Here is a 16,402-nt window from a genome sequence, read left to right on the forward strand (position 1 = left end):
CAACATGGCTGACTTTTATCCAGACCCCACAAAAGGAAGCTATTATATAGGAATTTGTAATGTAAGAATTTAAAAGCATTGCGTAAATAACATTGAGTTAACTTGAGGTTATTTAGTTTTTACTTGCTTTTAGTTCTCTTATATTTGTGCTTAAAATATTTTAAAAATGGAATGTTATTGAAATGTACTCTCCAAGTTTGTGTTATTAACCTCATTGCTGTTAGTTATTTCTAAGCAAGGTCTTCAATTTTTTTCTCTCTTAATTGCAATACAGAATGCTATGGAATAGATGAAGGTAACAGGATTCCTTTAAAATAACTGCATTTACTTGCAATTGCAACCTATAGAGTGATATATGGGATATTTCAGTTTTCAGTTAACTTTTAAAACTATTTGTCATTGGTTTACTCATACTGTTAAATCAATGGAACTACTAGCTAAAGTGATTTTAAAGAGGAAAATAACTATCTAAATTTTGGGTTGAATATTCTATATGATTTATAATTTGATAAACCAAGGAAAACATTTAAAATATTTGGCTCTTGGTTTATTACATTGGTGACTACACTGATGGAATATATATAACCATGGAGAGTTTCTTAATTGAAATAAATCAAAATACCAATTAGTTAACTAAATTAGAATTCAGTCTATTATGTTGCTAGTAGGTATTTTCTTTCCATGTTCCTGAACAGCTTACTAAATAATTGATTTTGTATAAATCACAATTTAACAAATGAATTTGAGGCACGTGCTCTCAAAAGTATAAAGTACTCATAATTTATTATGCTCACATGTTAAACCTTGATTCCAAGTCATCTAATTTTGAAATTAATTTTTAGAAACAACCTCTTTAAAATCTTTTAGCATCATGAATAATATAGAGATAGGATTGTAATGAAGTGGAAAACTCTTAAACATTCAAAACATAAAGTTTACTTATGACACAACTTTATATTGCCTACATATTTGCAAACTTCAGTTATTTATAAAATAATTGCTTTAAATAACTGTTTTTATAGCCTTCATATATTAATACCTAAACTAATAGCTCTTATTAATTAAGCATATAATTTAATACTTGGAGCAATTATTTAAGAAACTAAAATCAGATATTCAAAAACTAGGAACAGCATGAAAAAACTACTTTTTATAGAACTCATTGTTTTGGTAATTCATTCAATACCCTGATACATAAATTACTGATAAAATATTGTTTAAGAGAATTCCATTCTGTTTAAAGCATTTTCATAGATCAATATGCCACAGATGAAATTTTTACTTATGGATGATAATGAAATATGTCCATTGTTAATTCTACATTTTGAATATTGTACTGAAGTATTTAGTGGTGTGTGGATCATGTTTTGCAGCCAGGGATTATGAGATTCAAAGAGAAAGAATAGAACTTGGACGATGTATTGGAGAAGGCCAGTTTGGAGATGTACATCAAGGCATTTATATGAGTCCCGTAAGTCCTTTAAGACTACCAAAACTCTAGACTAATTTTGACTATTAAAATTTAAATTGCCTCTTGTTTGTCTTCATGAGTCCTTAGTTCTAGGTATTTACAGTGGCTTTTATAAAGCTCATTATACATGTCAGCTTATTTGGTATATTTAGAAACCAAAAAAAATGGGAACGTTAGCTCCTACAGGGCTGGGTCTGTCTTTTATTCATTTTAATCTTTCAGTTTTTGTCATCAGTAATAAATTCCATATGTGACTGTTGCATTGGATGGAACTGACAGATTGGATGGCCAGAGTCAAAAATAGCCAATATTCTACATACCTATGTTTTCAAGAAAATAATACTAATTTGCCCCAATTTACCCTATGAAAGAAATGAATGAATTTTTAAATGTATTTTTCTTGTAAAAGCTTAGTGAAGATATTTTCATATTATAAAATTCACTTTTTTTTTTTGAGACAGAGTCTCCCTCTGTTACCCCAGCTAATAGAGCAGTGACAGCACCCTTGTTCACAGTAACCTCAAACTCCTAGGTTCAAGTGATCCTCCTGTCTCATCCTTCTGAGTAGCTGGGACTATAGGCATGCATCACCATTCCTGGCTAATTTTTTCTATTTTTTGTCTTGCTCAGGCTGGTCTCAAACTCCTGACATCAAGCAATCCTCCTGCCTTGGCCTCACAGAGTGCTAGGATTATAAGCATAAGCCACTGTGCCAGACCTAAAATCACTCTTTTAAAGTGTACAATTCAGTGCTTTTTAGTGTATTCACAGAGTTGTACGACCATTACCACAGTCAATTTTAGAACATTTTCTTCATCTCAGAAATAAACCTTATATCTATTAGCAGTCATTTCCTATTCCACCCTTCCCCCAGCCTCTGACAACCACTCATCTACTTTCTGTCTCTGTTGATTTGCCTATTCAGGACATTTCATATAAGTGAATCATGCAATATGTGGTTTTTTTGTGATTGACTTTTTTTACTTAGCATAAGGTTTTGAAGGTTCATCCATGTTGCACATCTGTCATTACTTCACTTTTATTGCTAAATAATATTTTTTTGTATAAATGCATACCACCTTTTGTTTATCCTTTCATCAGTTGATAGATATTTGGGTTGTTTCTACTTTTTGACTATTAAAATGCTTCTGTGAGCATCCATATACAAGTTTTTAGGTGGACATGTGTTTTTGATTCTCTTTTGTGTATACCCAGTAGTAGAATCGCTTCATTATATGGTAACTATTGTTTAACTTTTTGATGAACTGCCAAACTGATTTCCAGTGAAGCTGTACCATTTTCTGTTCTTAGCAGCAATGTGTAAAAGAGATTATCTCCACATCTTCACCAACACCTGTTATTGTATGTCTTTTTTTATTAGATTGATGATTTTAAAATACCATTTTAGAATAATAGTATAATCATGTGTTGCTTAACAAGGGAGATACATTCTTAGAAAATGTGTCATTAGGCAATTCATTGTGTGTGAATGTTGCAGGGTGTATTTACACAAACCTAGGTGGTATAGCCTACTACACACCTAGACTATATAGTATAGCCTATTGCTCCTAGCCTACAAACTTGCACAGCACATTACTGTACTGAATATTATAGGCATTTTTAAGACAATGGTATGTGTATATCTACACATATCTATGTATAGAAAAGATGGTGGTTCATGCCTATAATCCTAGCACTGGGAGGCCAAGGTGGGAGGATCGCTCAAGGTCAGGAATTCAAGACTAGCCTGAGCAAGAGCAAGACCCCATCTCTACTAAAAATAGAAAGAAATTAGCTGGACAACTAAAAATATATAGAAAAAATTAGCTAGGTGTGGTGGTGCACACCTGTAGGCCCAGCTACTCAGGAGACTTAGGCAGGAGGATCACTTGAGCCCAGGAGTTTGAGGTTGCTGTGAGCTAGGCTGATGCCATGGCACTCTGGCCTGGGCAACAGTAACACTCTGGAGCTGTCTTCTCTTATGATTACTGTGCAACCTTCTGGACACCTTCTGAAGGGTCTGCCTGAGGCTGCTTTACAGTTAGCTCTTCGTTTTTTTTATAAGTAGAAGTAGTACACTCTACCGATAAAAACCAGTAACATAATCATCTATTATCATTATCAAGTATTATTTGCTGTACATAATTGTGTGCTGTATTTTTATATGACTGGCAGCATAGTATGCATTACTACAGACACATGAGTAGTGTAACAGCTACGATGTCACTAAGCAATAGGAATTTTTTACCTCCATTATAATCTTACAAGACCACCATAGTATATGTGGTCCATCATTTACCAAAACATTGTTATGCGTGATTATGCATACTTGCTCAAGAAACTGTTTTTAAACTTGCATAATAACAACAGGTGTACAGACATGGCTCTAATAAAGTTATAATAACACAGATAATTGATCCTTTTTTTAAAAAATGGCCCTATTCTGGAAACTGCAAATGGCATTTTTTCCTCAGTAACTCTTTGGCCATCAATTTTTATATCCTTTACATATACACAGTGACACACTGAGGATTACTTTTATAACCAAGAGTTATTAAAGTTTTTTTTTTATCAGAGACAACAGATAATTGTCACCAATCAGCTAAGTGAATTAGAAGTTCAGTTTTTTAATGTTCAGTTTTGAGAACCTATATTTTTAGCTGTCTGGATCCGTTTTCAATTCTTTTTTTTTTCCCTGCACCTTTTGTTTATATTCCTCATTCTCTTAACTGTGCTCTTTGAGGCAAGATGCAATAGAAAGAGCACTGGGTGTAAATTTAGTGAAAAGATCTAAATTTAGAGCTGGCTCTGCCTCACTATGAAATGTGGGGAGGTGAGGCTTTCTGACCCTGAATTATTGGAATTGAACTACATGATCTCCAGGCTTCCTTCTATCTCTAAAATTCTTGATACATAAGCATTCTAAAGTTCCTAGCATACAATGACTTCCCAGGTCACACAGCTAATAGCTGGGTTGGTGGACTTTATGTCATTTACTTTTTAAATAAGTAATCCATTTAATCCATCAAATACAAGAGAAGTTTTTTTTAAATATCCATAGTCTTGTGTTGACTGAATATTTGTTGAATGAATCCCAACTCCCAGGGATTCCATTTTGTTGAACATATTTCTCATGTATGTTGTATTAATATACGTGTATTTGTTTTTCATGCAGCCATCTAATTTTATAGCGCAAAGCAATCTTTTCTCTAGGTTCCTATTATGAGTCTTTTTTTCAAGATTATGCTCATTAGAGTTCTGTAAAATCAAGTACTATTTGAAAAATTGGGCAGAATGTAACTCATGAGTTTCATGAGCAAAAGACCTACCATTGTTTACTTTACTTGAGATTCAGTTAATTCTTTCTGCAATTATTTATCAATCATCTGTGTGATATCTGCTGTCTAGATGGTAGGGATATCACAATGGAGAAAACAGGCGAAGTTCCTGCTCTTATAGAACTTAAATTCTACCGGAGGCACAAGAGGTCAGGCAAAAACAAATACACCAAATACGATAAGAAGAGTGAGTGCTCTGAGAAAAACAGTGCATGGGCACGAGAAAGTCAGGGTGCTCTTCCACGTGGGGTGGTCAGACAGACCTGACAAGGTGATGTATTAGCAGAGCTTTGAAGCAAGGCAGGGAGCAGACTGTGAGCACCTCTGTGGGGAAGCATGTTCTAGGCAGAGGGAACAGCCAGTGCGAAGTTCTGGGGTAGGACCAGACATTGCTAGGAAGCCAGTGTGGCTGCAAAGTAGTGGGTGGAGAGGAAAGCTGAAAGAAAGAAGGCCAGGAAGCATGAAGGCCACCAGCAGGCATGTGTGGGGCCTTGTAGGCATTGGGGTATGACCTTTGACCTTCATATGATAGGTAAGTTGGATATATGAATTTCAGGGCTCAAAGAAAAAAATCAAGACTAGAAATAGAATTTCAAAGTCAATATGTAAGTGGTACTTGAGACCTTTAGCACTAGATGAGATAACTTAGAGTGTTGAACACCTTACAAAAATATACAGCATGAAATAAGGTGAAATAACATGAAAATAAGATAATTCTAGCAGAGATAAAGCCAAGGACAAAATAAGCACATACAGTTTGCTATCCAGAATCATCATCCACAGTATTCTCTTGGTTTGCTTGAAATGGCCTCTTATTCCTGGTATTTCTTGAGCTCTGTCTTTTGAACTTGTTTAAGAAGAGATAAAATTTTTGGCTTCTAAGGCAATACATTTTTTTTCTCTGTCTTGCTGGTCATCCCATCTTAGTTCCTTGGCTGGTTTCTACTTTCCTCCCTGACCTCTTCCCATTGTAGACCTCCAAAGTACAGTCCTTGGACCTCTGCCTCCCTTGGTAATATCATCATGGACTACTTCCATATCTTTGTGTCCAGCTCAGACTTCTCTCTGGAGTTCTAGTCACAATATCCTGCTGCCCACTTCATTTGTGTGACCTCACTGTCTTACTGACATCTCACACTTGTCTCCTCCAAACCTGAACCTCTGATCTTCTCCTCCTTCTTGCCAATTTCTATGGCCAAAAATATATACTAGACACTCTCACACCCAGTTCATCAGGAGCTACCTTTGCCCTACCTTCAGAGTATATCTGTAATCTCAGCCCTTCTACCTTTCACCACTGCTACCATATTTGTCTTTGCCACCATCATCTGTCACTTGGGTTACTGCGGTAGCCACCTGCTGAGCTCCCTGTGCTTAACCTCGCCTCCCTACATCCACTTCTCAATACTACAGCAGAGTGTTCCTTCTAAACTTTAGGTCAGGCCATGGTACTCCTGCCCAGACCTTGGCTCTTCATTTCACTCAGTGTAAAAGCCGCATTGCTATATTGGCCTAGAAAAGATGCCACGTGGTCTGGCCTCTCCATTCCTTTCTCTCATCTCCTCCCCCTTCCCCTTACATCTTTCCTCCCTCCTCCCTTTCCTCTCTCCCCTCCTTCCTCCTTCCTCCCCCTCCTCTCCCCATCACACCTACCTCCTTCTTCCCACCTCCACCTTCTGCTCCACATTGGCTGGCCTGGCTGGCCTGTTCCTCAAGCACACCATGCACGCTTTTCCCTGCTGTTCCTTGGCCATGAGCGACTTCCCCCACTCAGCTGCTTGGCTGGCTCCCTCTCCTCCTTCAGTTCTTTGCTGTCATCTCTTCTCCTCAGTGAAGGGCTACCTTACACAGTAGCCACCACCCCTGTTGCCCATTTCCTGATCCAGTCTCCCTTTTCACTGTCACCTTCTAACATACTGTGTCATTGACTCACAGTATTTACTGTCCTTGTTCTTCACTGGCATATAAGCTTGACAAGAGCAGAGACTGTTGCCTCTATTGCTCACTGGTATAACCCAAGCACCTAGATTAGTGCCTGCCACATAGCAGATAATCAGTAAACATTTGTGGATAAATGGATAAATGAATTGCCTGCAACATTTCACATGCATGTTGGTTTTTCTCAGGGGATTTTATACAGAGTATTTTTATTTTAAGTTTTCTCTCATTCTTAAGATTTTACATTGCTGATTCTATCTGGTCCATTATCCACATAGTTGCAAAACAAACAGCTTTTCATGAATGTGCCCATAGAATAATATAGTGAACCTTATTTAGCATGTGTGTGTGATTCTATAATTTCCCTAATACAGGAGAATCCAGCTTTGGCGGTTGCAATTAAAACATGTAAAAACTGTACTTCGGACAGCGTGAGAGAGAAATTCCTTCAAGAAGCCTGTAAGTCTCTAGAAATTTCTGTGGAACTCTATTTGACTTTCTATCTGTGAAATCCAAACTGTTTCTAAAGAAGAAAAATGTTTTGACTTTTATGAAACAACTATTATATGTTTATTATATTGCTCTGCAAATTATTCTAAATTTGCACAGGAATCTATTTACAGATAGACTGATTTACTTTCCCTTTATACTTTGGTACCTATACCATTAAATATGTTTGCACTGGAATTGGTGCAAATGTGTAAATGATCCTAGTGCAGATACTGCCAGGCCCTGGGGAATACAGAGGTGAATGAGACAAACACAGTCCCTGCCCTCATCGGCCTCTCACAGACTAATGAAGGAGTAAGAATTGTGACCAGTCCCTAGTCCTACAAAATCAAAAAGGAACCTAAAAGGAGAGCCTTCTGCTGGCTTCCCAAGATATCATCAGATATCTTGTCAGATTAAGTTCACTGCTTAAGTATACTATGATATTTTTGGATAAATAGGCACCCAGTGTATTTATTACAGTTGTGTTTTTAATGTACTATAAGTGATTATTTACTATCACTTTTGGTTTTATATTACCCTCATATGTAATTATCAAGACTTTAATATTTCCTCTGAAGTAATTACTGAAAATATAATAGCACAAGGAAGAGAGGTGAGTCTTGTGGTCATTAGAAAACCCTGTCCACACTTTTTTAGTTTTTTTTTTTTTTTTTTTTCCTTTAAAAATATTTTATTACTTATAAAATGTAATATGTGTAATTGTGTACATAAGTAATGAAATAAACTTACAAAAATGTTATTTTTAGTGTCAGAATTTTATACAATACAAAAATAGTAATATGTTATGAATGTGATATCTTGATTGATCATAACATTTTTCTGGCTTACATTTCTACAAATTCATTTATTAGGTCATTATACCTTTAGCAACTTCACTTTTTATGCTTTAATATTTTTTTTTTTTATTTTGGCATATTATGGGGGTACAGATTTTAAGGTTTCGAACTAAAAAATCAATAGGAGGCCGGGCATGGTGGCTCAAATCTGTAATCCTGTTACTCTGGGAGGCTGAGGCGGGAGTATTGCTTGAGGTCAGGAGTTCAAGACCAACCTGAGCAAGAGCAAAACCCCATCTCTACTAAAAATAGAAAGAAATTAGCCGAACAACTAAAAATATATAGAAAAAATTAGCCGGGCATGGTGGTACATACCTGTAGTCCTAGCTACTCGGGAGACTGAGGCAGGAGGATCGCTTGAGCCCAGGAGTTTGAGGTTGCTATGAGCTAGGCTGATGCCATGGTACTCTTGCCCGGGCAACAGAGCAAGACTCTGTCTCAAAATTTAAAAAATCAATAGGTAAAGTAGTATAACCTGTTGTTTCCCATCTGGGGGCAGTACACTAAGGCCCAAGGGCTGTCACCTGCTTTCGTAAGTAGTTTTACTGGAACACATTCTTGCTCATTCCTTCATGTGTCACTGTCTGTGCATGTTTCTGCAGCACAGTAGCAGAGCTGAAAAGTTGGGACAGAAACTATATGGCCTTCAGAGCCTAAAATATTTACTTTATGGCCCTTTATAGAGAAAGATTAACAATCCCCGATCTAGGTCATACTTCCTCTCTTATGTATCTAACCTGTTAAAGCCCTACAGAAGTTTAGATATACTACATCTGTCACATTTCCCTGAACAACAGCTGAGTAACCCTTTCAAAGAACAAAACATTAGTTTTCCAAGTGAAACATTTGTTATCCCAAGTGAAAAACATTAGTTATCCCAAGTGAAAGTGAGGTGACTTTGCAAGAAACTAATGTGATTTTTGGGTGTGTTGATAGGATATGTGGTACCCAGAATAAGAGCCGTGAGGGACCCTGTCTGCTTCAGGCTTATCCAGCTCTGATTACATTTCCACAGTGGGCTCCAAACTTTGGATGCACATAACGTAGGTCTCCATCAGTGGAGAGTGACTTCAGTTGTGAAGGAGCTTGAAAGCATATCATTTAATACATAGTTGAAGTTGTACAAGGAATAAGGACTTTTTTTTGCCGGGTGGGGTGGCTCATGCCTGTAATCCTAGCATTCTGGGAGGCCAAGATGGGAGGATCAATTGAGGTCAGGAGTTTGAGACCAGCATGAGCAAGAACGAGACCCCATCTCTACTAAAATAGAAAAAATTAGCTGCACGTGGTGGCACATGCCTGTAGTCCCAGCCACTCAGGAGGCTGAGGCAGGAGGATCACTTGAGCCCAGGAGTTTTAGGTTGCTGTGAGCTAGGCTGACGCAATGGCACTCTAGCCCAGGTGACAGAGAAAGACTCTGTCTTAAAAAAACAAAAATATGGACTTTTTCCTATCAGGAACTAATTGTCTTTAGGGCTCTGAAAGCCACCAGTTGCATAAAAGGGGACAAAGCCACGGTGAATGCAGGAACCACTTTTGCCCAAGATAGAAATTCTTTGTCATAGCCCCATGGATGTGTCTTTCAGGGTCCTGCAGGGAACAGGCCCATTTATCATAGTCTCCACACTCAAGGAAGCTCCTAGCTATGGCTTCCTACCAGGTATTTATAGTCCCATTCGGCCACCACCTCCAGCAGTTTACCAGTCGAGTGATTTTTGCCCTAGTGTTGCCTAGTATATACACATTCAAACTTTATCAGATTTTCAGAGGAAAACCAAGAAGGTTAGTCCAACGTCAGATTTGTTCATAGGAAAAAAGAAACAGTTTTCTTTACTCTTTATTCACAATATATTTTCCCCTGAAAAATAGCTAATGAGTTTACTGCAATGATTATCTTATGCCGCAGTGACAGGATTTTCCTTTTTGTGCCAATTTATGCCTACTTGTAAGCTGAACTGACTTAGGGAATTGAGTTTACAGTTCCCATATGCCAACCTTGTGTCTTAATTGAACTAATCTTCAGAAAAACTGGATGTTTTCCAAAAAAATAACTGTGAACAACTTACTTCCCTAGTAACAATGCGTCAATTTGACCACCCTCATATTGTAAAGCTGATTGGAGTCATCACAGAGAACCCCGTCTGGATAATCATGGAGCTGTGCACACTTGGAGAGGTACTGTGATCCCCATATTTTACTTTGTGTCTGGTCACAATGACTAAATAGTACTCTTATGCTTCATAACCATTTAGTCTGCATGCAGTGTTTGATGTCTTTTGCTTAAGAAAGGAAAGTAGTATACAGTTTGTATCTTGGATTTTCAGACAAATTCTGATCTAAGGTGTATGTTGTTCTGGTTTTGATTCAGAGAATACAGGTATAAATATCTTCATTAAAGTCCCAAATAATTCCTTCAAACAATACTGGTAGCAGTATTTTCCCCAGCCAAATGGTGTATCAGGACTAGTAGCAACACGTGACCAAGTGGTTCTTTTTTTTTCTCTCTGATGCCATTGCCTAAAGAGCTGGCCTGATGATTTGAGGATGAAAGAAGTAATGTTAATGGAGTTTGGGTAAATTAATGTTGAAAATCTAAATCTAAATGCTGTAAATCTAAAACATTTCCTTAATCTTTTTGAGAATTCACTTTGCAATGTATTTTAGACCAACTGATATTACTCATAGTTTCTTTAACACATTAACTGCCATGTGAGTTGTATTTAGCTCATGCTAGTTTTGAGCCCAGGGCCTCATGAGATGTATTTAACTCACATCTCTTTACTTTGGGAGCCACGTGAACTATTTTTCAAGTTGCATATAACTTACAGAAAACAATAAAATAATAAATTTTTTCATTAAATTAGAAAGGATCATTTTGTTTTTGAAGTTCTCTATTTTCATAAACATTGCAGCCCCAAGGAAAAAATATTTTTTTCTAGTGTGTTAGTGTGTTAAAAATGTAAGTAACAAAAGCTGGGTGCAGTGGCTCACACCTGTAATCCCAGTAAGCTGGGAGGCAAAGGTGGGAGGATTGCTTGAGCCCAGGAGTTCAAGACTGCAGTGAGCTATGATCATGCCACCACACTCCAGCCTGAGCAACAGAGCAAGACCTCATGTCTTAAACAAAAAAAGAAAAAGAAGAAATGTAACAGAGTGAGAACAGCTCTCTTTGACTATCTCCAGAATATAGAAACTCTTTAATCAGTGCATCACCATCAGCAATCACCTGGAACCTTGTTAGAAATGCAAAGTTTCATTCCCCATACTGGGCCTGCTGAATCAGACACTCTAGGCTGGGCACATGGAGGCCAGCCAGCACTGTTTTTTTTTTTAATCAGTTAAACATCTCTTCTTCCTCTGCCCTACATTTCCAAATTAAATGAATTATTTCTGTATATTTTTTGTTCACAGTATTTTTCTACTTTTGCTTTAGGAGAGTTTGCTAATTCTTCTGGCTTAAAAATTATTGCTAAATGTTTTTCATTTATTTATAGAATTAAGGTATTAAATTTATCTGCCTTTTTTTGTCATGTTAGCATTTAGCTGAAATAACAGTGTCAGTGAAAGTCACAACTAGTAAGCCCAGTGGACTAAATACACAACATGTTACCATCTTGCCCTTTTGTATCCTAGACTTCATGCAGGAGGAAGAGAGGGAGGATTTCTTCTGTCTATCCCTTCTCCTCATTATGTTATCCTCACACCTTCCCAAAGACACAATAAGGTTTGAAGTGGAGGTACATTGGGCTTGTTACAAAATAACGAGATCTTTTTGTCCTCCAACTTTTATTAATTTGCAATAATTTATAGTGTGCTTTTATTACTTCCCTTGACATGTATCTTTCTATATATTTTTAGGAATTTGTCTATAGTCAAAAACATTTTAATTTTAAAATAGGATTTCAAATAAAGAATGATTAACTGTAATTCCTGAGTTAAAATGTTTAATTTGTGACACTTTCTTTTATTAAGGGAGAATTGGAGCCATTTTCATGTTATTAAAAAGACGTTTGGAAATGGTTAGCATTGTCATTGAATGTAGCTTTTTTGTTACTGATTTGTATTTTCTTTTAACTAATTCTTTTTCTTTTTTATCTTGGCCACTGTTCCAAAAGCTGAGGTCATTTTTGCAAGTAAGGAAATACAGTTTGGATCTAGCATCTTTGATCCTGTATGCCTATCAGCTTAGTACAGCTCTTGCGTATCTAGAGAGCAAAAGATTTGTACACAGGTAAGATATAGTCATAAAGCTGATAAGTTGCCCCCTGAGCGGGGGTAGTTATGTTCTATAAGACTGAACTGCCATAGCATTTTAATACACATAGTTAAAGGATTTTTCCACATGTGGAGTTTGAAACATGTTGTGATACTCTCGGGTCATTTATTTTTTATACACATACTGTTGAGAGCCTGTAGTTGGCACTGGAGCAGTGAACATGTGGAAATGACCCCTAATATAGATACTGTCCAGGACTTTCCAGGATACCAGTCTTAAGAGTGACGTCTGTTGGCATGCTGTGGAATTTCTATTAATATCTACAGCCCAAGTCTCTGAGTGCAAGTGAAAGCCCTTACACTTTATTTGCCAAATATTATATTAGAGTTAGTGTTTTGTTTGCCCATGTTAAACTACATTTAAAAAAGAGGAAATAGGCTGGGCGTGGTGGCTCACACCTGTAATCCTAGCACACTGTGAGACCGAGGTGGGAGGACTGCTTGAGGCCAGGAGTTTGAGGTTGCAATGAGCTTTGCTGATGCCACGACACTCTAGCCTGGGCATCTGTCTGAGGGTGGGGGGAGAAGAGGAAATAAACAAAAACTATACCTCTTAAAACAAAGAAATAGAAAATCACATTAACAAAATCTTTTACAAGTGTTCAGAAGATAACTTTTATTAATGAGATCTCTTTAGTGATTGTAAGGTTACAGATTCTGGTTGTGTTTCAGTATCAGTTAATACAGTTGGTAATATGAGTTTATGAAAAATAATAAGGACTTTCATTATTTGAGAGTATGTTTTGCCATCATTCAAAATAATATTAATGAGTAAATATCTGCCAGAGAAATATATATAAAGTAAATTTATATATGAATAAAACATATAATAAATCAGTTTGTATTATATATAAACTGCCTTTCAAAAGTGTCTGTCAGTATGTCTTTATATAATACAGATGTGTTTGTGTTTGTTTTTCTTGTGTTAAGATTTATTGTCTCAAATTCTTCTTTATCAGGGACATTGCTGCTCGGAATGTTCTGGTATCCTCAAATGATTGTGTAAAATTAGGAGACTTTGGATTATCCCGATATATGGAAGACAGTACTTATTACAAAGGTAAGAAATCAGAGCAGTAACTAAGAAATAGGTTCAGAATCTTTAATGTATTTAATATGCTCAACTGACTTTTTACAGAGATGTAAAATCACTTCAGTTGAGGCAGGATAGCCTTTTCAATAATGGTGCTGGAGCAGTTGGATATCCCTTGGCAAAAAAAAAAAAAATGAACTTTAAGGTAAACTTCACTTCATATTAACTCAAAATGGATTAGACTCAATTATAAAGCATAAAACTTGAAGGGAAAAACACAGTAAATCTTTGGAATCTAGGACGATTATGGTTATTTGGCACCAAAAACAAAGAGCCATAAAAGGGAAAAAATGATAAATTGAACCTCATCAAAATTAGAAAGTTTTGTTCTGCAAAAAACTCTGTTGAAAGGATGAAAAAGAAGCTACAGGGTAGGAGAATATGCCAATCCAAATATCCGACAAAAAACTAGTATCTAGAGAACTCTGAATATTCAATGAGGAAAAAAAGAATGCAGTTAGAAAATGGGCAAAAGATAGAAAGAGACATTTCACTGAAGAGGATACGTGGAAGACACATAAGCACATGTAGTTGTTCAACATCTTTATCTACTAGAGAAATGCAAATTAAGACCACAATGAGGTAACACTAAACACCTATCAGAACTGGTATAAAAAATAGTGATAATACCAAATGCTGGCAAAGATGCAGAGAAGCTAAGTTGCTCATAAATTGCTAGTGAGAATGTAAAATGGTAATGCCATTCTGGAAAAGAATTTGACAAATTCTTTTTTTTTTTTTTTTTTTTTTTTTTTTTTTTTGAGACAGAGTCTCGCTTTGTTGCCCAGGCTAGAGTGAGTGCCGTGGCGTCAGCCTGGCTCACAGCAACCTCAAACTCCTGGGCTCGAGTGATCCTTCTGCCTCAGCCTCCCGGGTAGCTGGGACTACAGGCATGTGCCACCATGCCCGGCTAATTTTATATATATATATCAGTTGGCCAATTAATTTCTTTCTATTTATAGTAGAGACGGGGTCTCGCTCTTGCTCAGGCTGGTTTCGAACTCCTGACCTTGAGCAATCCGCCCGCCTCGGCCTCCCAAGAGCTAGGATTACAGGCGTGAGCCACAGCGCCCGGCCTGACAAATTCTTAAAAAACTAAATATGCAGATAGCATATGACCCAGCAGTTGCATTTCTATAGGCATTCCTCCCAGAGAAATGAAAACTTACATTTGCATAAAACCTGTACTAAAATGTTCATTGGAATTTTATTTGTGATAGCCCCAAAATTGGAATCAATCCAGATGTCCTTCAACCAGAAGACACAGTCATCTCACAGCAAATGCCTCAGTAAAAGGGATCTGACTTGAAAATCTTCAGTCTGCTAACTCCATCAACTTTGACCCAATAGTTTTTTAACTGAAAGCTAGCTCATGATTTTTTTTAGTTTTGCTAATCTTAGTATCATATTGAATTAGTTCTTCATATTATTATTGAACAAATATTTTTATTAGTGTTTTCATATTTGTAGAATTTCAGCTAAGGTTTGGATTAATCCATATCATGTTATTAGTATATATACTATTATTACTACCATTTTACAGAGGCCAGTTTTTTTCTGAGTGTGCGTGATTTTTGTATTGCAGCAAAATGAGCCTAGAATTTTACATATAAATCTAGTTCTTTTATACTTTATCTCATAACTATCATCTCAGAAAGGTTAGCAAGTGTAAATTCTATTAGGCTATGGGAAAGTAACCCCTAAAGGTTTAGGGATTCTTCAAAATGTTCCTCTTTCTAAGAATTCTAATAGTCTTCAGAGTCAGCTCATTGCTTACAGAAGAAAGTCCAGACCCTTGAAGGCTGGCAGAGCCCAGCCGCCCCTGTCCGAGCCCCTGTGGACCAGGCCACCTACTCCTGTGCCCTGCTCCCCACCCACTCCTTCCACTTTCATGTCCTCTCTCTGCCTTCCCTGGCCACCCTCTCAGTCATTGTTTCCTCTCCACTTCTGGGATACTTGCTTGTATTCAATATCTCCATTACACTTTGTACCAGATTTGAGTATACTTCTGTGTCTACCTTTTAGAATGAGAATTCCTTGATGAAAGGTACTGATTATTCACCTTGGGAACTCAGCAGTTTGAACAATATTTACTTAAGGTTGTGAGTTGTTTGCCTTTGTGGCACAAAGATGACTTTTTAGGCCTACAAAGAGGGCTGATTTCAGGCTTCCCTAAAGAAATAATCTTTCTCATCCTATTACTCCTTCTTGTTATCCACATGCTGATAAAGATAAAAGTTGATCTCGATTATCCATGTAGTCTGTATTTGTGCATTCACCTAGTAGCTAAAATTTGTTTCTAACCCCCCAAATCAGTACTCAATGTGCTATACAGAGTAACAAAACACCCATTTCCCAGCTGAGGTCCAGCAAGGCAGTACTCTCTGTCCTGTCTCAGCCGGGTTGGGAGAGGGCAGCATAGCACAGAGCCTGCAGCTTAGGCTCCAGCCAGTTATAGGAGGATTGAATCCCAACTCAGGTTCCTGTTAGTGGGGTGGCCGCAGGCAAGTTACTTAACACATTTTCTTTTTTTAATATTTTACAGCCCACATTGTTATGAATACTTAACACATTTTCTAAAGAAAAAAGAACCCACCAGAGGGAGTTATTTTAGGATTTAACATTATAATTTGTGTGAAATATGTATTATGGTTTACATATTTCTCCTAGGAACAGGAGTTCTGTGTTTGCAATGACTTTATAGACCATAACTACTACCAGTGAGAATCAACTGTCCACAACTTATTTTAGGAGAACATTTGTGGAACAAGGGTCTAACCCATAGATGAGGATCTGCTCTGCTGAATTGTGAAACTTTATGTAATGGAACTGCAAGCTGATACTTTTGGTAGTCTAGGTTTGCTCCACTTCCCCACTTTTCTATAGAGGGAAAGGCATCGTTATTTCTCTACTCCTGTCCAGCCACTCTTCACCCCCA

The 16,402-nt window shown here is 37.1% G+C and overlaps 1 protein-coding gene across 22 annotated transcripts in view; it reads left to right on the forward strand.

Moving 5' to 3' along the window:
* Positions 1 to 16,402, forward strand: part of PTK2 (protein tyrosine kinase 2) — a 271,799-nt gene that overhangs the window by 189,251 nt on the left and 66,146 nt on the right. For 12 of the 22 annotated variants that reach the window (XM_076004993.1, XM_076004986.1, XM_076004994.1 and 9 more), the window contains 6 exons: positions 275 to 295; positions 1,374 to 1,471; positions 7,122 to 7,206; positions 10,171 to 10,271; positions 12,212 to 12,327; positions 13,331 to 13,431. In XM_076004993.1, the coding sequence (XP_075861108.1) occupies positions 275 to 295; positions 1,374 to 1,471; positions 7,122 to 7,206; positions 10,171 to 10,271; positions 12,212 to 12,327; positions 13,331 to 13,431 (522 nt within the window). The remainder of the gene's footprint in view (positions 1 to 274; positions 296 to 1,373; positions 1,472 to 7,121; positions 7,207 to 10,170; positions 10,272 to 12,211; positions 12,328 to 13,330; positions 13,432 to 16,402) is intronic. The other 10 variants (XM_076004982.1, XM_076004987.1, XM_076004989.1 and 7 more) reach the window with 1 other exon arrangement.

The sequence above is a fragment of the Microcebus murinus genome, chromosome 7 (assembly GCF_040939455.1).
Source record: "Microcebus murinus isolate Inina chromosome 7, M.murinus_Inina_mat1.0, whole genome shotgun sequence".
NCBI classification, from domain to species: Eukaryota; Metazoa; Chordata; class Mammalia; order Primates; family Cheirogaleidae; genus Microcebus; species Microcebus murinus.